The following is a 23,644-nucleotide window of genomic DNA, read 5'->3' as shown; positions in this document are numbered from 1 at the left end:
TTGATAGGACAGTCAGTTTTCTGATATGTTAGCAGCCTGGATGCTTATTGGGCTGATGGTAGTATATAAATACCTGTGTTGGGACAAAGTGGATTTCTGGAAGTCTGGCAAAGCGGTCCCCAGCTCTGGAATCCTGCAGACATTTGTCTTTTGGGTCCCATCGCGCTCCGTCCAGGTAAAGTCCAAAAATGAGCACCCCGTCATCAGGAGGTGATGGACCCTGAAATACCCATGTCAATTGTCATACAGATCACAAATAAGTTGATACCCATGTCAATGGTCATACAGATCACAAATAAGTTGATACCCATGTCAATTGTCATACAGATCACAAATAAGTTGATACCCATGTCAATTGTCTTACAGATCACAAATAAGTTGATACCAATGTCAATTGTCATACAGATCACAAATAAGTTGATACCCATGTCAATTGTCATACAGATCACAAATAAGTTGATACCCATGTCAATTGTCATACAGATCACAAATAAGTTGATACCCATGTCAATTCTCTTACAGATCGGAAACAAGTTGAATAAGTCCTTTAAATCAGGAGTCTACACATTGAAACATAAAGTAATCTTCTCCTTGCTTGTCTCCCCTTAAAGAAAATATTTGCCAGGCAGTAGACTTTTTTTTCTTTACTGACTAAAATGAGGGGAACAGAATAATTGTTACATTAATCATTCAACGTTTACCTTTCATCAAATTAAGATATTTTACATGTGATTAAGTTGTACTAGATGTATTAACATTCACTCTAGAACTGCTTTATAAGAGATATATTGAGCTATTTACAATTTAGTATCTATAGCTATATCATGCTTTTTTAAATTGATTGAATAGGACCAGTGCTATCCTGTCTTCAGTAACTAGCTTCTGATATCTCCTATAAGTAGACCAAAATGTGCCTCTGCAGAAGCTGAGCCGAGCCACTAAGTATTATTTACCTTGAATGCTGCATCTTTGATAGAAACTTTGTGTGAAATGTCGCCCAGTTTCTCCTCTGTATCCTCCACGGTCTGATGAACTTTGAAGTTAAACACCAGAGAGTCGACGGATATTCCTAATTTTCTGGCGTGGTTCTGTTGGACCCCAGTTAGGAACCCTAAACAAACAAAACCATTTACACACTATGGAATCTTCATTTTCCCTTATTTTAGTAAAAAGGCCTTTCACATTCAAAATATTTTTTAGTACAGTAAATTATCTATATACATGACATTGTGTTGTGTATCAAGGCTTGCTATCAATATTTGTTAGTTATTTCTGTATTATCTATTTCAAATTTTCATCATGATGTTTAGACAAGTACTGTGTAGTACAAACTGACTTAAAATTGTCTAGACACATGAAGTACTGACCTTGTGGGAAGAAGAATCCGGAGAGCCAGTATGCCCGCGGTACACTCCTCATCGGAGGCTGGTCCTGTGTATCTGCAGGCGCTGCATTCTTTGATACCAATATGGCGTTCTTTATCAACTTCTCCACATTGTTTGAGATCAGTTCTCCCCAGCTGGAGAAGAACTGTACCCTCATCTTCAAGTCATATATCCACGACCCCAAAGCCTTGCAAGACTCATATGCTGCTTCCTGTACACAAGTGGAGAGATCATGTAAAACAATGAAGGCATCAAAGAAATTCCATTCTTAGTCCAATTCAAAAAGACATGAAGCATTTTAAATTCATGAACTTTCACCAGTCACTAAGATAGTGACATCTAGGAATACCTATAGTAACCTTGCCATTAGCCTTTCACCTTCAAATTTTATATTCTCATAATTGAAAATCATGTGATGTATGGCCAAAATCTTCTAAAATCATTCTCCCCTAAGATGCATTTAACTCTACCAATTCAAAAGTTGTCACATAAATATATGTTTACTTACTATCCAACGTTTAGGAACTTTCTGATTAAGAAGAGCGTTATAAGCTTCTTCTAAAACTTCAGACATGATAATTTCTCCTTTCACAGCGAGAATCAGTGATCGTAATGAAGTGTGTACGATGTTGAGAAGGTTGTTAAACCGGTCCACTTCCTGTCTGAGTACCGTCATCAGTGCCGAGTTTCCAACCACAGTATCAATAGCTTCTTGTACAACTGTAGGGGATAAAACACTTGATAAAATATCTACAGTATCAATGATATCAAAGATGATAATTCATGACATTTCTCACTTGCTGAAATATGGCAGGACTGAGATTAGCAAAACAAAAATGACCATTTCCTTATTATCACTAAACAGTTATTTTCACTAAAACAGAAAGACAAAGCCTCAGACTTAAAAAGAAGACTTGTATGATATCACTGAACATAAATGATACACTGATGTCATGAGTATGGTCTTTTCTTGAGACATCATGGACAGTCTTTGGACACTAGACTTAGGGTGTTCAGATTGAATAGACTTGTAAGTCTTACTTCGTTTTTTCTCCTTATCCTTCATGTCTGGTGCCTCCTTGTACAGGATGCTCTTCAGCGTAGGTCGTGGTGTGGGCATTGTGTGGATTGGCCCAGACGATTCCTCAAAGTCCTCAACCAACCGTGGTAGGGCAGATTTAATGTCACGGGCAATCTCCAGTACTATTTCATCATTACTCTTCTCAGCTCTAAAGGGATTACAAAATTTATACTACATTAACAACCTTAGAAACAATGGTAAATGTAGTCTAAATGTGTACACAATTTTTGATGATGTCATTAAATCTGGTACTGAAGTGATTTAATAAATAACGAAGTAAAACACTAATTTCATAATGCATGTTTCAGTAATGAAATCTCAATATGCCACTTCATAAACATCCTCTTATATTTTTCTAAATTTATGACAGATAAAGGATATAGTTTTTATCGTGTATATGAGATGATTTTAACAGTGAAATATTTACCCCATGAGTTCAAGTGACACTCGTGGCTGTATTGTGATAATGGTCTGGACCATTTCCACTGCCTGTAATTCTCGACACGCTTTCTCTGCATTCTCCGTCATCCCAAACAGCTCCGGAGAGTCATAGTTTGGGAGATTTTCCAGGTAATTCAGAACATCCGGGAAAGTGTACGAGTCCTTCACAGGGTGGTAAATCTGAATATCAAAGACAGTCTGATCAGAAGTCAAGCTATCATATTTATATAAAGTGCCAAAGCTGATTCTGAAAATGTTTGCAGCAGGAAAATTAGAGCCATTTATTATTTTAGAACATCCAATCTAAATTATCAGTACCTTACAATTGGACAAAAGTATTCTGAACAAATTTATCTATTTTTGTCATAGTAATCCTCTTAATGGTATGTGTGGGGAAAGAAATATATTTTCAAATTCATTTTTCACTACCTCTGCTATCAAATATTGATTGACAATATTAGCAAGTAAGTCTTAGAGAAAATGCATACAAATAGTTTTACCATATTTGACCCAATAGGCACAATGACAGATGGAAAAACTAGAAATATCTGTAAACCATAACTAGAAATATCTGTAAACCATAACTAGAAATATCTGTAAACCATAACTAGAAATATCTGTAAAACATAACTAGAAATATCTGTAAAACATAACTAGAAATATCTGTAAACCATAACTAGAAATATCTGTAATACATAACTAGAAATATCTGTAAAAATATCTGTAAAACATAACTAGAAATATCTGTAAAACATAACTAGAAATATCTGTAAAACATAACTAGAAATATCTGTAAACCATAACTAGAAATATCTGTAAAACATAACTAGAAATATCTGTAAACCATAACTAGAAATATCTGTAAACCATAACTAGAAATATCTGTAAAACATAACTAGAAATATCTGTAAACCATAACTAGAAATATCTGTAAACCATAACTAGAAATATCTGTAAAACATAACTAGAAATATCTGTAAACCATAACTAGAAATATCTGTAAACCATAACTAGAAATATCTGTAAACCATAACTAGAAATATCTGTAAAACATAACTAGAAATATCTGTAAACCATAACTAGAAATATCTGTAAACCATAACTAGAAATATCTGTAAACCATAACTAGAAATATCTGTAAAACATAACTAGAAATATCTGTAAAACATAACTAGAAATATCTGTAAACCATAACTAGAAATATCTGTAAAACATAACTAGAAATATCTGTAAACCATAACTAGAAATATCTGTAAAACATAACTAGAAATATCTGTAAAACATAACTAGAAATATCTGTAAAACATAACTAGAAATATCTGTAAAACATAACTAGAAATATCTGTAAACCATAACTAGAAATATCTATAAAACATAACTAGAAATATTTGTAAAACTTAACTAGAAATATCTGTAAAACATAACTAGAAATATCTGTAAAACATAACTAATGCTCTTGCCTCCTTACAATCTGAACAAGGTGATACAGGATGGACATGGGTAATACTATACCGCTCCCCAAAGTTTAAGGCAAGGGCATGGAAACAGGAAAACCTAGCAATCGTTTGGGATTATGTGGAACAATCTCTGTCGACTTATATAAGGAGACTGAGAGGGGTCAATATAGGTGTATACTGGGTCATCATCATGGTATGGTATGTAAGTTTTGATAATGGACAGAACTTAATATAACTTCTAAGGAATAAATATAACGTGTTAAAATCACATGTAATGTCATGTGTGCTAATGATAATACAAAAGCATATGTAACATAAATATACTGATAAAGTTTTTTTCTGTGAAAAGAAAGAAAAATGATAAATAATAATCAAAGTCAATAGTAATAAATCTCCAATTCCAAACCTCAGCATGCAAATACCGTAAGTAACATATGATAAATACATCGTACTACAGTCTGTAGGGAGTGCAGGAAACATATGCGTGAGACCTATAACAGACTTATTTATTTATCTGTATCATGTAATACCATGCATGCATGCAAAGGAGAAGCTTTAAGTAACACCTTGGTCAGTTCAAACTATGTAGTAATATAGGTATAGGATTTGTTTAAGTATTTCTTGCAGATGAACATTACTTATTATTTTACATTCTGATATTATTTTGGTTTCATTTTGTATTAATTCCATATTTACCCCAAACAAAGAAAATATATTTGAACTGACCAAGAAACTATAACAGATTGTATTCAGATGATATTTCTTTAATTCAGCAGCTTATAGATACAGTAAATGAAGTAATGCTCAAACTGGGTAGAGAGATATCCAGAAGATACTTATCTGCCCTTTACTAAAGAGCTCAAACCGGAAAGAACCAACTGTTCTAATTAGGAGAAGACATTATCTCCCCTTAGTTGAATTCAACGTGAAGACAGATTATCTCCCTTTAGTAGAATTCTAAGACTTCCTCAACATCTTTGATCAGTATATGCAATTTACTTCCTCAACATCTTTGATCAGTATATGCAATTTCTGGACACACATTTACTGTACACGCTGGATAGAGCAATACAATATCATCTGGGACATGGAAATATTGTAGTTCTGTCAAAGAAGAGGGGACATAGCTAGGACACACGACTGTCAGTCCCACCAAGAGGGACAAAATTGTCCTTAGAAGGCCACTTAAAAGATGGACACAGGATTTTGTATGTTGTGGTGCCAAAAGAGATACAGACTGTATCTGTCCTTTCAGTAACGATATTAAGAACTTATGTCCGATATAGTCTGTCTCTCTAAGTGCAGCATTAAAAAAATGTGTGGTCCTGTTCTACCAAGAGAGACATGAGACTTGTGTATGTCTGCAGCCAAGGGAAATGGTATATTTTATAATCTGCCCCACTAGGAGCAATGTAAAGAACGTTTGTCCAACTGAAGGACACATGCAGGTGAATACTACGCTTACCTCTACCATGACCTGGACAATAAATGGTGACACAATAATATGACAACAGACAATACACTAGTGGAGCAAGGACAATAAATATACATCATACAATTATCATGTCAATTCTAGTTCACTGTTCATTGTTTTCAACATTTATTTTATCTAGAATTATCAGATCTTGAATTTCAGGCCTAGACTATATTCTCAGCTAAAGTTCTCAGAAAATGTAAGTATCAACTACAGTTATCATAAGATTTAATTATTGAGTTTCATAGAATGTAATATATTATCATTTAATAATTATTGAAGTCTTTTAAAGCATTGAATTATATACTTTGTGTAGCTAGTAGCAACCAGTGAGCCAATCTCTGAACATTCTAGCTTAGTCCATGCATGCAAAATATAACAATCTCATGCTGAAATGTGACAGTTTATATATATTGCGTCAGCCCTTCTTAAGGTTGATATCACCTTCATGCTTTCCATGCAGTTTTAAAACCCCTTTGATTATCCATATTGTGACCTTGAGTCTGATATTGTGACCTTGTGACATTTTAGCAAATATGTTCATTGTCTAGATTTTAACATTTCTTATCAACTGATTAATTTGATCAAAATTATAGATAAATTTATCTACCGGTAGTTATTTCAAAGCTTACCCGATCTGGAGAATAGCTGTAGCTCTCGTCTAATGCATCTTTACAGAAAAACCGGCCAAGCAGAGCATCGAGGCATCGTCTATCCCACCAGTCCGTCACTCGGCCCCCATAGATTACCTCCCCTGTCAGGTACGATAGAGCCTGCCAGGGAATATCGTCTGGTTCATGGTCTTGTAGTAGATTTTGAAGCTGCAGCATTGAGACCTGAAATATTATTTTTAATGATTCAGGACTATAGTCAATAAGATATGACTTGGGTTGGTTTGATTATATCTTGGGTTGGTTTGATTAGTTTAAAGTCTCATTAACTGAGCCAGGGACATTTAAGGACATGCCAGATGGTGGAGGAAAGCTGGAGTACCCAGAGAAAATCACCGCTCAACAGTATCTGGCAACTGCCCCACATGGGAAATAACCTTGAGTCCCTAAGGTGAAGGGCTGTGGTAATATGATATTGATTTGATTATATGTTATGTTATTAACAAAAACTACCAGTACAGATTGTGATGGAAATCATCATTCATATCCCTAAAACAATCCCACTATGTATTAATGCTTGGTATCCCTCAAAACCTCAAATATCAAATTTTCATCTTAATCTGAATCTGAATTTAAATCTTATTATGAAAATTTTGACCAATCATATGCATCCATTTAATAACAAAATTGTATTATGTTGTGTATAGAAAGAATATTCACTTTATTTTATTAAGAATAAACACATCTTAGACAATGCTTACATCTAAGTCAGAGTCATTAAATTCATATGCAATATTCCAGCCAAGACGTCCATATTTTTTACGCTCATGAATGACACTGTTAAAGAGACAGAGTCCAAAGAGAAGTTTTTTCCAGGCTGGTCCCAGTTCTGGATTCTCATACATCTTCTCCGTAACAACACCCGTCCCTCCACTACCAAATGCCCGCAGCATATTGGCCTTTAGGCCCTGTGGAGGTTCCACTGTCATCTGTAGAGGGAAGAAAGGATACCATTTAATATCTTTAGAAGGTATTTATAGTTACAGTAACTGTAAACCAACTTATTTTTATCTTTCCATGCCTAACAATCTTTCCACTACGATTTAATTTTGTGATTGTGTAATTCATTTACTGTATCTGTACTACAAGCATTTTTCCAGCCATTAATGTCCACACTTTCTGAGTGTCTGCAAAATACATGTATTATGTTAACAGTTAACTCATTCCGTAATTTTTCAATTGCAAACTCTTCCAATTTTTAGATTGGAATAGTTCATTATAAAATTTCCCATGTGAATGGGTTAACTAGTCAGGTTAACTGAATTTTTAACAGTAGGGTGACATGAAGGTCCAATGAAAACCTGTTTTTTATGAATGACAAAGTATACTTACTTTCATGCCAGTCTGTAGTATGGAGATAGGGAAACAGGGGTCTGGTTTGGAGCTGAGCCAAAGGCGGAACTGCTGGTCTACATCATCGTTTGGTTGGTTAAACCTAAAAAAAAAAAAAAAAAAAAATGATGATTAAATAAGTCATGATTTTAATGTTCTAATGTCTGTGAACACCATATTTTTTAGAGAGGAATTTTTATTTCAGCAGGAACATCAAGTTGAAAGGGAACAAAGTAATGAGAATGGATAGCAGCATACATATTGATCTCTACTGTTTGTGAAAAGATACAGCACTGATATTCAGTAAAATCCCTTTTCTGACATTTCATCCAAGGGTTGATATTCAATATTCATAATGTCTTGAACATTTCTTCCTTTGAAAACCTTTGTATCTTGGTTTTCTGTCTTGAAGGGATAAAAATGCAGCTATAGCTAAAAAGCTGAGGGAGTTTTGTTAATTGCTTGCAAAGAAAAAGTAATAAATTACAACAAAAATAATATTTGTATATCTGTTAATATATAATTTTCTTAAAGAAAATCTTAATCACCAAAACTGTGAAAAATAATCCAATGCATGACCAATATTTAATGTCCCTGTGCACATGATTCTGTCAAGACAATTCAATTTTGTACTTTGAACTGGCTTTTAAATTTGAAATACTTAGTTTCCAAGTTTACATTTTGTTTTTTAAATTGATAGGTATTGCATAAATAATAATAATAAAATAATATGGAGATAAAAGGCTACTGATTACCATATTATTTGGAATATTTTGACTAATTTACATGCAATAACATTGTTATATGTTTTCCAAGTAACTAATACTATTGTGTGACCCATATCCCACTGAGAAAAAAAGAAAAAAAAATTGCCTGGAAGTACTAATATTCTTGATCGCCAAGTCCCAGTGTCATTTACTTACCTCAAGTTAAATCAACAGATATTTTATCAAAACTTATCTATTGCATACTTTTCTCTTAAAAGGAACATTTGAATGTTAGTTTAGCATAAATCATGAAACTGTTTGTTTTTCAGCATGGATTAAGACAAAAGTATTTCAATCTTGGCTTCACCAAATTTTTACATGGTTAAATGAATTATATACATGTACCTACAATGTTAAGACCATAATGATTACCAGATATGCAGATACAAAGAACCAATTTTGGTTTCTAAATTGCGATAGAAATCTGAAGGAAAAAAAAAGGGAAAACTTTTTCAAGGTAAAAGGCTGTCATGTTACATCTACAGCTAATTTATCATTTCATGATTTTTGAAATAATGATAAAAAGTATCTGACGATAACCAAGACTACCCAGCATGCATCCTAAAGTGACCACTTCCTGTCCGTACCCAATTCTAGGCTAATACTTACCTTCGATAAAAGTAAGTTCGGCCTACCAATCTAAACAGTGATTGAGATACAGGTAAGTATATTCAGGTTAACGAGATTTCAGAACATCGTAACACCTGCTAATTTAATTATAACTAGATCACTGAAAGCTTGGTCAGCAAAGGCATAGCCTTGAGACAGTCACATAATGGCTATGTCTACATCTTTTATCTGATAATGATGTGAGCATTTATAAGGAAGCAAAATGTATGTTTACATAGAATATACCGTCTTGTGAACTGGAAACTAAATAGAGAAAAAAAACAACTGTTATTGCACAGTGCACACTAACTACACTGCTCAGAGCTGGTGCATGTTAAATCTGTTAATATACTCAGAGATATCATAATACAAGTCAACAATGCTCAAGTAATAAAAAAACCTCTTTTAATCTTTATCTTATGTTAATTTTCACCAATACAGCTGCTAGTTTTGTAATAGAAAATCTTGACAACTACTAAACTATCAGGTTGGTTGTCTGGCTGTCTAAAAAATTCCTCTGATAAATATTCACCAAATATTGAAACTTATAAAACATGAAATTGTATCCTGACAATACTGGCAATAAATTCCCAACCCAACAGATATAACGAAATAGAATTTTAAGGGGAGGGGTCTCTAAATGTTGAGTCCTGAAAAAACAAGAATTGTAAGGCATACAAAATGTAGGCATATCAGATAGTCAGGAGGTATACAAAATGTAGGCATATCAGACAGTCAGGAGGTATACAAAATATGGGCATATCAGACAGCCAGGAATAAACAAATTATGGGCATATCAGAACGCCAGGAGGTATACAAAATATGGGCATATCAGACAGTCAGGAGGTATACAAAATATGGGCATATCAGACAGTCAGGAGGTATACAAAATATGGGCTAATCAGACAGCCAGGAGGTATACAAAATATGGGCATATCAGATAGTCAGGAGGTATACAAAATATGGGCTAATCAGACAGCCAGGAGGTATACAAAATATGGGCATATCAGATAGTCAGGAGGTATACAAAATGTAGGCATATCAGACAGTTAGGAGGTATACAAAATATGGGCATATCAGACAGTCAGGAGGTATACAAAATGTAGGCATATCAGACAGTCAGGAGGTATACAAAATATGGGAATATCAGACAGTCAGGAGGTATACAAAATATGGGCATATCAGATAGTCAGGAGGTATACAAAATGTAGGCATATCAGATAGTCAGGAGGTATAAAAAATGGGCATATCAGATAGTCAGGAGGTATCCAAATAAGGGCATATCAGACAGCCAGGAGGTATACAAAATATGGGCATATCAGAGAGTCAGGAGGTATACAAAATATGGGCATATCAGATAGTCAGGAAGTATACAAAATATGGGCATATCAGAGAGTCAGGAGGTATACAAAATATGGGCATATCAGATAGTCAGGAAGTATACAAAATAAGGGCATATCAGACAGTCAGGAGGTATACAAAATGTAGGCACATCAGACAGCCAGGAGGTATACAAAATATGGGCATATCAGACAGTCAGGAGGTATACAAAATATGGGCATATCAGACAGTCAGGAGGTATACAAAATATGGGCATATCAGACAGTCAGGAGGTATACAAAATATGGGCATATCAGATAGTCAGGAGGTATACAAAATGTAGGCATATCAGATAGTCAGGAGGTATACAAAATATGGGCATATCAGATAGTCAGGAGGTATACAAAATAAGGGCATATCAGACAGTCAGGAGGTATACAAAATGTAGGCACATCAGACAGCCAGGAGGTATACAAAATATGGGCATATCAGACAGTCAGGAGGTATACAAAATATGGGCATATCAGACAGTCAGGAGGTATACAAAATATGGGCATATCAGACAGTCAGGAGGTATACAAAATATGGGCATATCAGATAGTCAGGAGGTATACAAAATGTAGGCATATCAGATAGTCAGGAGGTATACAAAATATGGGCATATCAGATAGTCAGGAGGTATACAAAATAAGGGCATATCAGACAGTCAGGAGGTATACAAAATATGGGCATATCAGATAGTCAGGAGGTATACAAAATAAGGGCATATCAGACAGCCAGGAGGTATACAAAATATGGGCATATCAGAGAGTCAGGAGGTATACAAAATATGGGCATATCAGAGAGTCAGGAGGTATACAAAATATGGGCATATCAGAAAGTCAGGAGGTATACAAAATGTAGGCATATCAGATAGTCAGGAGATATACAAAATATGGGCATATCAGATAGTCAGGAGGTATACAAAATAAGGGCATATCAGACAGCCAGGAGGTATACAAAATATGGGCATATCAGAGAGTCAGGAGGTATACAAAATATGGGCATATCAGACAGTCAGGAGGTATACAAAATATGGGCATATCAGACAGTCAGGAGGTATACAAAATATGGGCATATCAGACAGTGAGACTGAAGCTTATGAAGCATAAGCATTCCAAACCTAATATGACACACACTGACAATTAAAACCTTACAAAGCACATGTTATAACACAAATATAAGCATGATAGATCAATACAAAGATACAACAAACACAGAAAATGTCTCCAATATTCTTGTGAGGAAATTTGTTTCTGTAACAGAAATAACTTAAAGACAAAAGAAAAACTTCAGCTTCTGCGATACCTTTCTACAATGGCCTGGAGATTAGGCATCCAGGAAGCAGCCAGATGGCAGTTCTGAAGGAACACCCAGCGTCCCTTAAGGATCTGTGCCTTGTTAATGAGTTCCTCAGCCTTAGGGCCTTGACCCCGCCCCAAGGAAATCATGTCCAGGTGTAAAATGCTGCCCCTCAGTTCCTTAGCGAAGCGCAACAGCTGAGCTGCAGGATCACAACCTGAACACATACAAAGAGTAACACAATTGAATCACTGTTTTATTAAAACAAAGAGCTTCAGTGATTTTAAGTTTGGTTTTCATTTTACTTAATGCAGATTTAACAGTGTCATTAAAGTGCATGCCTGGTCATAGTAATGGAGATGAGATGAAGAACTCGGAGAAAAAACATTGACCTGCAGTCAGTACCTGGCAATACTGAACTAAGAATTGGAGGGTTAATGGTAATTGGAGGGTTAAAATGGTAGATTGTTGGATATCTGACAATACTGGTCTTATTGGTAAAAAACAAGATCTTTGATGTAAATCAACTGATCATAGCACTAACTCATTAACACCAGTTTTCAGTTATCAGTACTATTATATCTACTACTTTACCTGGGGAGAGAATGAAGATGAGGGGTGTTTTAGCAGATGACTCCTCGTAGATTTCTTTGAGATCAAAGGTCCCTGTTGACAGGTAGCTATTATCCATCTGGTCTCGAATAAATGCAGAAACAGATGAGATGAGAGTCTCTGGACGTAAAATCTTTATGAGTAGAAGTTTCTGGAAGCCAGATAAATTTTCCCAGTCCATTACAACACCAGTCTGGCCATCAGATGGAGGATCTGTAGGAGACAAACACAGAGTCAGAGGAAAAAACATGGAGACAGAGGAAAAAACATGGAGACAGAGGAAACAAGTTCAGGGCATGTCTTACTTACTTGATTTCTTTTAAACTGAAAGGTATTTTTACTTTTTTCTAATTATTATAAAATGACATTTTAACCGAGTAGGAAACTTATTTTTTCAAACATCTAATGTTACTAAAATGCTGGATTCAACAAGAGAATTCCTCAAAAGAGACTTCCCCAACCCCATTTGCTTTAAAAGCATATTTCTTGTAAAACTCTAACAAAAACCATGATCCCATTTCTGTAGCAATTTCCTACAAGACATTATAGCATTTTACATGCAGATACATACCTTTGACATCAGCCATGTTGAAAGGTTTCTGCATCAACTTGTAGGGGTTGCTATTTGAGTGAAACAATTCCCATTGGACCTTGTTGGTCATGATACTGCGACTGAGATTTTTGAACACTGCCATACTGATGTCAAGATGCTCAACTTGTTTCCAGGTTGTTTCACCAATCCACTTTGGTGGCGTTTTCACCTTATCTGGGTTAGACATGGCGTCCAGCCTCTCCATGGCTGTCAGACCTATCACAGATAATTGACAGTAACAGATTATCACCAATAAACTATAATTCTATCTGATAACATAATATGTATGAATAATCTTCCTAACTGCTTGTATATTATTTTAAAATATGTAAAGTTTTGATGTCAAGAGAAAGACAGAGTGTCTCAAGAACCTATGGCTAGGCGCTGTTAACTTAACACTGTTATGTAGGCTTTGAAGACTAAGAGATGAAGGGCTACTGATAAATTGTCAGACACTCTAACCACTTTGCCACCATGGTAGAATTACAGCTGATATTCTGTTGAACTATATCAATGGTAAAGCGTTTTTTTCTGGTTTTTTTTTTATTTAAAAAAATCATTTACTCAATAAAAGGATCAGTATTTATGACAACCTTAAAAAAAAAAGTTCAAATTTTCTAATTGGTTTTAACGTTCAAACTTATACTACTAACCATCATGTCCTTCCAGCTTCTTGTCCTCAATCATATTAGTCATGATGTTACCATGGAGGAACGTCTGCCATTCAAACTCTTCAATCTTTCCAATGGTAGTGATGTCGGCGTACTTAGCATTAGAGCGCATTATACCGGAGCACAACAGGAAGGAGAAGATGAGTTGGTGATTGGAGAACAGAGCAACAGATACAACACGATAGATGTTGGAGGTCAACCTGCAATCAGGAAATGGAAGATTCAGCTCCCAGTATTTGGCTTCAGTATAACCCTTTTTTAAAAGAACTAATTGAAATTTTTAACTCATTCTTGTGTTACACCTGTTCAATAATGACAGAATCGATAGTCTATAAGTGTTAAATTATATTATAATTTTCTTTACCAATTTTCAAAATATTGGCTGAATTATTAATAATTTCCAGAAAACATTCTTTTCTCTAATACTACAAGAGATCCCAGAGGGATCTTGGCGGCCACCAAAGAAATAATTAAAAGTAAAGGGATCTTTCTCTGCTTTTCAAACTGTGACTATCAAAATCCAAGGTGGTAGCCAGGCGGCCATATTGAAGGCTAATTGATCCCAAAATGCATTATGCACAACTAGTGTCCTTGGGGAACCTACATATGAAATTTGAGACCTTCAGAACTTTCTGAGAAAAAGCTGTAACACACTATTACTATCAAAATATAAGATGGCTGCCGGGCGGCCATCTTGTTGACAATCGGTTCCAAAATGCAATATGCACAACTAGGGCCCTAGAGAAACCTGTATGTCTAATCTAAGAATGATCCCTTGAGCACTTTCTGAGGAATAGCGGTAACAAGAATTGTTAACTGACGGAAGGACAGACGGAATCAGAGAAGGGCAATAATTGTTTCATTTTTTTCATAATACAGATTAGACATGCTAAGTTTTAACAAACTTGTTGAACAATTAAGGAGAAGTGTGCTAGAAAACAAAAATATACAGTATAGACTAATAGACTCTTACATGGGCCTGTCAGGTGGACAGGGATATCTTAACCCAAGTGAAAGATTTTAGCTTGCCAATCGGAGGCTTGCCTGACAGACTCATGTAAGATTCTTTTTCTCACATACGTTAAAGAAACATTATGAAAATGCAGTCTTACAGAAACATTTCCAAAGGGCCCCTAGGAATGTTACAATGCATCAAAATTAATGACGTTGTCAACAATAGTCACCAAATGTAATGATGACGTCATGTCTGAGCTGTCTTTTCCCTACCCTGGTAAAAGACAGAGTTATCTTTTCCCTAGCAACTGTTTGATAACCTTGTCAAGTATGGGAGAAAACCCTGTCAGGTATTGGAGATAACCCTGTCAAGTATGGGAGATAACCCTGTCAAGTACGGGAGATAACCCTGTCAAGTATGGGAGATACCCTGTCAAGTATGGGAGATAACCCTGTCAAGTATGGGAGAAAACCCTGTCAGGTATTGGAGATAACCCTGTCAGGTATGGGAGATAACCCTGTCAAGTATGGGAGATAACCCTGTCAATTACGGGAGATAACCCTGTCAAGTATGGGAGATAACCTTGTCAAGTATGGGAGAAAACCCTGTCAAGTATGGGAGATAACCTTGTCAAGTAAGGGAGAAAACCCTGTCAGGTATGGGAGATAACCCTGTCAAATATGGGAGATAACCCTGTTTATTCCGGGAGAAAACCCTGTCAAGTATGGGAGATAACCTTGTCAAGTATGGGAGATAACCTTGTCAAGTATGGGAGATAATCCTGTCAAGTATGGGGAAAACTGGATTAACTAGGTAATAAATTAAATTACCATTAAATTTACTAGAGGAGGAAGATAGTAAACTAAAGATATCAGACACACAAATGATATGTTGTATGACTGATTTAACAAAATGTTGTATTGTAGGTACACCATTCCTGCCCAGTACCTGTTGATCATGTCCAACATGTGTTTCTTCAGTTCTGCTGGATTCAACGTCTGCTCGCTTTCCCTGGCAGTATTCATGTCAACACTGCCTCGCGGACTGGAACCAAGTCGACTACTTGGCCTCATGGATCCACTGAGGTGAAGAGAGGATTTACGACGGTTCATATCTGAAGGAATCTGAGTCGAACCTGAACCATTTATACAGTTAATGAACATATCTTGGAACCAGTCCAGTGAGAACTGGTACATGACATCAATTCCAGCCAGGTTAGCAAGCACAAAGTATATGGTGGCACCTCTCGTAGCAACCTGAATAAAAAATGATACAAAATAGTTACATGTATTAAGAAAGCATTGCATATTGATAACTTAAAGTCATTTCCAAATACAGGAAATTAGCTAAATATAAATTTTGTAGATAAACACATATCTTGTCACAAGATAATTGAAAAGTAAAGGACCCAGGGCATCACCTTGGTGCATACCTTTAAATAATTGATGCTGATCTTTGAATATTTGACCCAAGGCCAAAATAATTGAATTAGCACATTATTTACACGTTATACAGTATTACTTAAGTTTCATTACTATTGCTTTTATATCTTAAAATTATCTTTAACATGGATGACTACAAACACTAAAAAATGTATGACTTTTAATTTTGTGTTCTCTGAATACTTACTGGTAAGTAACGTTTTCGAGCCTGATTTAATTTCATCTCGTTTTCCTCCGACTGTTTGATACGTTTATAGATCTCTATTGACATGCCTTTACTCTTCTGTAGTGTGGTCACCAAGTCCTGGTCATCAAGTAGGTTACCTAGGCAACCATAAAAAACATAAATATATCATATATCTCATTAGTAGGTAACCTTGGCAACCATAAATATATCATATATCTCCATAGTAGGTAACCTTGGCAACCATAAATATATCATATATCTCCATAGTAGGTAACCTTGGCAGCTATAAACATATCATATATCTCCATTGTAGGTTACCTTGGCAACCATAAATATATCATTTATCTCATATATCATTTATCTTCATAGTAGGTAACCTTGGCAACCATAAATATATCATATATCTCTATAGTAAATATATTATATATCTCTATAGTAGGTTACCTTGGCAACCATAAACACCATAAATATATCATATATCTCCATGGTAAGTTACCTTGGCAACCATAAATATATTATATATCTCCATAGTAGGTAACCTTGGCAACAATAAACACAACTAATATCTAAGCAATTATAAAAACATCATATAATTTCGGAATAATAGAGTATCTAGATAAGCATATATGCATCCTAAATTTCTTGCTTTTCCTTCATTATTATAATATTTCTCATCTTTTTCAATCAATCATAAGACATATGATCTGTATTGGAACCCATCAGATACACAACTAAGACAGGAATATTTAGCTTCCATTACCCTCTGGTTTCTGTAGGAGGCCTAGTGTCTTGTCCTCCACGTCCCGCAGTAGTTGTAGATCATTAGATATACTGTCCAGTAGCTCACTGCGCTGGTTCTCAAGTTTAGGTTTCTCCTACAATATAGTAATAGGCATAACAAAAGGATTTTTGTTTAAATGAGAGACAGGATAATATTTATGACGTTGGTACTTCGTATTTAAGCACATGTGAAGTTTTTATGGCAGATTCCAGAGTTTCCTGGAAAAAAGCCAACTCATGACTAGTACCTATGCAAATAGTCTGTTATCTGTAACCTATAGAGATAGATAGGGTATCCATCTTAATCTGCAACCCCTTATCAGTATACACAACACAAATTACAACCTTGAATCACATATTGATCCATAATCTTACATGTTTGACCACTGCCGACAACAATTGCTCCTGAAGTCCCTCGAATGTGACGGTGAAGTTGATGATGTTGACTTGTATGTAAACAGAGGGCAGATAATGGGGGTTGGCCATTGATGATGTCATGTACAGTCTGAAATATTAAACAGGATTATTACAAATTGATACATCAGAGAGGATTTTCTGATATATACAGTCTGAAATGATAAATAGGATTATTATAACATAAAGATAAATCATAGAGGATTGTGTGATATATAAACAGTCTGAAATATTAACGATGGTGATGTGAGATATCAAAGATGCCAACATCATATATAATCTGAAATATTGAAAAAGCCATTTTCATGTGCAGTCTGAAAATGATACAAGTTTGCAAAAACATTTTTTTTAAATAAAGGACAATGAGGATTCTTTATTCATTATTAACTTAAAGTGACTATTCAGTGAGGCTAATTCTGTTACATAACCACGAAGCAAAATATGACATAAATGTATTGGTCTACATTCCTTATGAAACATATAACTAGAAATACTGACAAAATTCACGGCCTTGTTAAGTATTTTGATTGATACCATTACAATTCCAAATCGTTGATCAATACGATAAAGCAGGTACAATATGTACGCTGTACCCATACCCGAGCCAAAGTTATGCACGTTAAATAAATGTAATACATAGACACTGAGTAGTTGATAAAATTATTTTTAGACAAGAACATGAATCTAATAAGGTAAACACACCACTGAAAGAACAATTTGAGTAGTTCTAGACAAACATTTCTTTACAACGCTTGCAAGGGCCATGGTTCGGCATACCAGACATCTGACTACTATGTACAATGGCAGACAGTAAGCGAGTTTGAACATTTCAAAACATTTCACTACAGTGGGCTTTTCTGGCATATCATAGTAAAACCAACTAATCTAATTTCTATTCGAACTGGTTTGTTTCTGATATATGTACAAATCTTATGGTACTTTTAGATTGAATTGTCCCTTTAATGATTTGTTATGTCTTTTTTCATTAAAGCTATACCCAGTAATCTGTTTTGGAGATGTACCTGAATGACTCATTGTATTCTATCTCTGTATCTCCTAGTTTGATGACAAGATGGCCGCCTCGCTGGAATGTCTCGTGAAGAAGGACTGGTCTCAAAGCTGGATCTAAGACCTCAGATACATCCTGTCAAGGGAGATAATTAAAGGGCGATAATCATAAAATTAGGGGAGATAATCAAATAGTAAGGAGTACCTCAGATATATCCTGTCAGGAGATACAATCATACAATAAACAGGATATAATCGGATAGTTATAGGAGGAGATAATTATCAGAGAGGTATCTGAAGTGATCAACAGAACATAATGATAAAATATTGTAGATACATAGTAAGAGTACCCTGCCAAAATATACACAATATTTCATGTATCATAGTATACGTATTGACAACTATGCCCAAAAAGAAAGCCTATACCAACCTTCAGCAGCATAGGTTTGCCCACACTAATGGCAATCTCTAAGGTTTTCATGAAGTTGTGATCAGATGCTGCAACTATCTGTAGCTGTGTGCCTTCCATTTCCCGAACATAGCTATCGAAATGGAACAATCATAACAATCATAAACATAAGTCAAACACTGCAACTATTTGCAAAAGTTTGCCTTCCATATTCTGAATCAAAATTGAACAATACCAAACATTACTTCTGAAATGTTACAGATAATTACTGATCTATTAAAGAACTTGCCATTCTGAATAAATACATTGTAACATCATGATTATTATGTTAGATAAGGTAGCTTACTTAAAGGCCTGTCCCTGAGGGTCTATGAACAGCGGCCATTTCTGTGCCCTTTTGATAATGAGGGCATTCTCTGTAGAATGGTTGTCCCTTGGAAGACCTTCATTCTGCCATTTTATCACCTGCAAAAACAAAATACCTCGATTCAGAAAGAAATTCTAAATAGATACCTTAAGTGAATATGTGGCTATCTTATTTTAGTGCTTTTTGCCCAAGAAATGCTGTGCTAAAATATAAGTGTGCTAAATTTACTTTTTGTATCTTTTTTATTAAATGGTTGCATGAATTCATCAAATTGCTGCTCAAGATTGCTTTTGTGCTAAAATCTGAATGTGCCAAACTCAACACTTTATGGCTACGTCAAGGTTTGGTTTATTTTCGCCCATGACCTTTTGATTCTGATATGAATGTATCCACTTCACAATACCTGATAGGGCTCTACTGTACTTTTGATGAGATCAAAGTCCTTGGTGATAGGGATTTCATTTTCCTGACAGAAACCAGTCCACATTTGTATCAAATCCTTCCTATATTTGGCAGTGAATGGCCCAATGTAGGCCACAGCGGCCGCAGCTACTAGTGTGTCCCCGACAAGGCCGTGGAGACGGGCCTTCAGTTCCTTAACTAAGTCCTGCCACCGGTCCTACAGGTAAAGAAAAGTACAAATAGTCATCATCCGAAAGAGAAGCAGAAGTAAGTCAATATACCATGATTCAAAATACCATGCCACACTGGATATTTTATATCTTAGAATGACTTAAAATTATTCTTAATCATGCATCCATCTGTCAACTCTGATTATGTTTCATGTACTAAACCATCATTATTGTATAATAAACATGTATGATGTCTCTAAAAAGAATTATAAAATAATCACTATTTTTCATGACTTTGTTGTGACTTAAAACAAATAATAAATATTGAGCAAACCTTTTCATTTTCATCGATGAGTGCGTCGATGAGTATAGAGGCTCGCTGGAGTCGGAGAGCTGTGGTGACCTTGCGTTGTTTTAGGGATTCCCTCTGGTCCACGCTATCTTTATACTGCTGTTCCAGTCTGTTTAAATGGTCTTGTAACTAAAGGGAAATAATACGACAAGTCAGAGCAGATGATTTAATAATTTGCTCATTATTTTTCTTCTATTTTTGTAAAACCATCGCAATGCACATGTTTTATTTTTTAGTCGACACTTATGAAAAGTTTTACCTTTTGAAGACTGGCCTGTTTATTAGACAGACTCTCCTGGGCCATTTGTAGAGCTTCCTTAGCCTCCGATACTCGCTTCTGTTTGGGCTTCACCATCTGCAATAAAATAAATTGATTTTTAAATTTACTTAATCAAATAAATGAATATTTAACTGCTGCTATTTGATATCCTTGAATTTAAATCTTTTCTATAATTAAATAGTATTTTTCTACACCAGAGGAAAACTATAAAACCAGTACCTGGCAGTTGCCTCAGATGAAACACATTACCCAGAGGTTGGTGGCTAGCAGAAGGTTATAAATTAAGCCAGTTGTGATTTACCTTATAGACATCGTTATAGTGCTCCAGTGCTAACACCCAGGCACAGATGGACCGACACGCCCCGGACACATTTCCCACAGCCTCTGGATTGAAGTCCGGGTGTTTAGAGTACTTCTTCAGCTTGTGGAATGTCTGCAAAAGAGCATGTTTACATTTTCTTACATTCAATTTATCAAACATAATATTTATTTTGTCTTTTACGTCTGATGACTTTTTACAGTGAATTTCTTTCACAATTTTTCAGTCATGAAAGTTCCACAAACTGTACAAGTTTTTTGAAGCAATTCATTTTTGGGACTTATAATCGTCAATTTCTGGAAATTTAATCACATCCAAATACAAGTTGACAGTATTCAGGAAGAGTTCATTCCTGATTTATAAATAAAATGTGATAATGATACCCAAGGACATGTCGATTTCAAATGATGAACAATATCATCTTTCACATTATACTATTCCTTTTAAAATCTGAATGGACATTTTGTTTATGGTCACCTTTTCTGGCACACTTGACTTGTCAAACTGTGTCAGTTTCTTGAGAAATGACGGATCACCAAGGAGTTGTTTGGCCGTGCCCCAGTCTGTCTTTTTCTGGAAGAGGACACAGACAGCAGATATGACGGTCATGACAAGTGTTGGGGGACTTGTGTAGACCCTGATCTCAGCAATGTCTGCTTTGTCTAGTGTCTCTAAAGCCTCCACAGCATTCTGTAGGGCGGGTAAGGCAGACGCAAGATCTCGTTGGCATTCCTATAAGGATCAAAACAAAACATCAAATAACTACTAATTCATTTTCTATTGTTTATTTATCTATATTCTATAAAAAGGTTTTGTTATTTTAGTAAGTGCAGGATTTAGAGATTAAATAAAGTCAGAAATGCTTGGAAAATTAACTACTTTAGGCAAGTACCAGGAAAATGCGAGATTTGTCTCAAATTCCTCTGTTTCAGTGGACTGCTAGTGGTAGATTGGCAAATACCTTAACCAGTATAATAGCCAATGTCTCCTCCATAGGAAATACCAAAGAAAATTATTGATTGTTCAAGGAGTCTTATGCAGTGATCTGTTATCTTTCAATAGATTACAAACAACTTTATTTTACTGCAGATGACTGTATAGTGTGAAATGAATCCTTTACATCATCAACACTTACATCTGCATAGTCCTGTACAATCTTGGTTTCCTTTTGCATGATCTCTTCCTCCTCCCTCACAATGGCACGCACTTGTTCTGCTGCCACCTTATCTTTCTCCAACTGCTGCAGCAGTACTTCTGTATCCTAGAATGGACAAAATGTTTTTAGTTTGATTTCCATTGCATGTTCTCCTTTATGTAATATTGTAAAGTACAGAAAAAGAAAAACCACAAATATATTTTTATTAATTTTTTTTTATATTATTTGAGCATTTGATTTTGTTTGTTTGTTTGATTATTTTAACGTCCTATTAACAGCCAGGGTCATGTAAGGACGGCCTCCCATGTATGCAGTGTGTAGCGTGTGTGTAGTGCAAGGTACGTGTTTTGGGAGACTGCGGTATGTTCATGTTATGTCTTCTTGTATAGTGGAACAATTAAGAAATGACGATAAAGAATATCTGAAAATTTCAATGGACTCATGTACCGAGGAAAAAAAAGAAAATGAAGTCATCCATACCCTTTGTTTTTCTTCAATCTGTGGTCCGAGAGAAACAAGAATCTCCTGCATTGTACCAACAGATGTGTTAGCCTCAGATAACTTCTGTAGTCCTACCTCAAGACGGTTCCTAGAAAGTAAATCATACTTATTTAATCTCCCAAATTTGGGTGTTACTACAGAGTAGATAAATAGAAGATAATTTAACTAGTCTCTTGCAGTCATTTCTCATGTAATTGCCTAATAAAGTCAAATTTTAAACATTTTGTTAATTCTAAATGGATTCAATTTCAGAAATCTCAATCTATAAAGTAAAATGCTGACGTTTTCACTGACCATGAAGTTATGAAATTTTTTATTTTTTGGGAACTTTTTCACCTAAAAATGTAGTACCAGTCTGGAATAAGTTCATGAGGAGCTGAATCAGCATGTTTTTCCCAATCAAAAACAAAATGGTGTATTGACAACTACTGATAATTACATCTTAGAGAATTAAATAATCAAAAGATTAAAATTTACATACTTATTGTTGACAAATTCAGTCTTGTTTTCGCGGAGCATTTTTGAGTAGAGTCGGATGAACTCCATGTAGCTTGACGGTGTTGAGTAGTAATGGCGGCGCATCTCATCCCAGTACTTAGTAGACATCACACCTATACTCTTGTGTATCTCTACACAGACTTTACCCACCTTACGCTTCAACAGCTACAACACACAGGTTACATATACGTAACATACTGGTAATATACAGATTACATATAGGAAACACACAGGTAACATATAGGTAACATACAGGTGACATACAGGTAATGTACAGATTAAATACTGGTAACATACAGATTACATACAGGTAATGTACAGGTAACATACAGGTAATGTACAGGTAACATACAGATTACATACAGGTAATGTACAGGTAACATACAGATTACATACAGGTAATATACAGATTACATACAGGTAACATACAGGTAATGTACAGGTAACATACAGATTACATACAGGTAACATACAGATTATTTACAGGTAATGTACAGATTACATACAGCATACAGGTAACGTACAGGTAACACACAGGTGACATACATGTAAAACACAGATAAGATACCATGATATCATACTCACTGTAAATTCTGGAAGCGACCCTACTTAATGTAATTCACACAACTCATAATTTTAATACATTTGAAC

At 35.2% G+C, this 23,644-nt stretch overlaps 1 protein-coding gene across 5 annotated transcripts in view; it reads right to left on the bottom strand.

The window, feature by feature from the left end:
• The window catches only part of LOC138318660 (dynein axonemal heavy chain 6-like), an 84,736-nt gene that overhangs the window by 2,090 nt on the left and 59,002 nt on the right, over positions 1-23,644 (bottom strand). For all 5 annotated transcript variants that reach the window (XM_069261233.1, XM_069261235.1, XM_069261234.1 and 2 more), the window contains 28 exons: positions 22,977-23,158; positions 22,475-22,583; positions 21,974-22,099; positions 21,316-21,570; positions 20,821-20,952; positions 20,499-20,594; positions 20,230-20,368; positions 19,719-19,936; positions 19,295-19,413; positions 18,970-19,081; positions 18,554-18,675; positions 17,493-17,622; positions 17,098-17,212; positions 16,338-16,474; positions 15,657-15,964; positions 13,736-13,953; positions 13,062-13,298; positions 12,473-12,703; positions 11,885-12,095; positions 7,842-7,944; positions 7,211-7,438; positions 6,471-6,674; positions 2,894-3,087; positions 2,427-2,614; positions 1,894-2,105; positions 1,368-1,596; positions 954-1,111; positions 74-220 (listed from right to left, as the gene is read on the bottom strand). In XM_069261233.1, the coding sequence (XP_069117334.1) occupies positions 74-220; positions 954-1,111; positions 1,368-1,596; positions 1,894-2,105; positions 2,427-2,614; positions 2,894-3,087; positions 6,471-6,674; positions 7,211-7,438; positions 7,842-7,944; positions 11,885-12,095; positions 12,473-12,703; positions 13,062-13,298; positions 13,736-13,953; positions 15,657-15,964; positions 16,338-16,474; positions 17,098-17,212; positions 17,493-17,622; positions 18,554-18,675; positions 18,970-19,081; positions 19,295-19,413; positions 19,719-19,936; positions 20,230-20,368; positions 20,499-20,594; positions 20,821-20,952; positions 21,316-21,570; positions 21,974-22,099; positions 22,475-22,583; positions 22,977-23,158 (4,860 nt within the window). The remainder of the gene's footprint in view (positions 1-73; positions 221-953; positions 1,112-1,367; positions 1,597-1,893; positions 2,106-2,426; positions 2,615-2,893; positions 3,088-6,470; positions 6,675-7,210; positions 7,439-7,841; positions 7,945-11,884; positions 12,096-12,472; positions 12,704-13,061; positions 13,299-13,735; positions 13,954-15,656; positions 15,965-16,337; positions 16,475-17,097; positions 17,213-17,492; positions 17,623-18,553; positions 18,676-18,969; positions 19,082-19,294; positions 19,414-19,718; positions 19,937-20,229; positions 20,369-20,498; positions 20,595-20,820; positions 20,953-21,315; positions 21,571-21,973; positions 22,100-22,474; positions 22,584-22,976; positions 23,159-23,644) is intronic.

The sequence above is a fragment of the Argopecten irradians genome, chromosome 3, assembly GCF_041381155.1.
Source record: "Argopecten irradians isolate NY chromosome 3, Ai_NY, whole genome shotgun sequence".
Taxonomy (NCBI): domain Eukaryota; kingdom Metazoa; phylum Mollusca; class Bivalvia; order Pectinida; family Pectinidae; genus Argopecten; species Argopecten irradians.
Note: the sequence above shows the minus strand (reverse complement) of the source record. Positions and strands in the feature narration are given on the sequence as shown.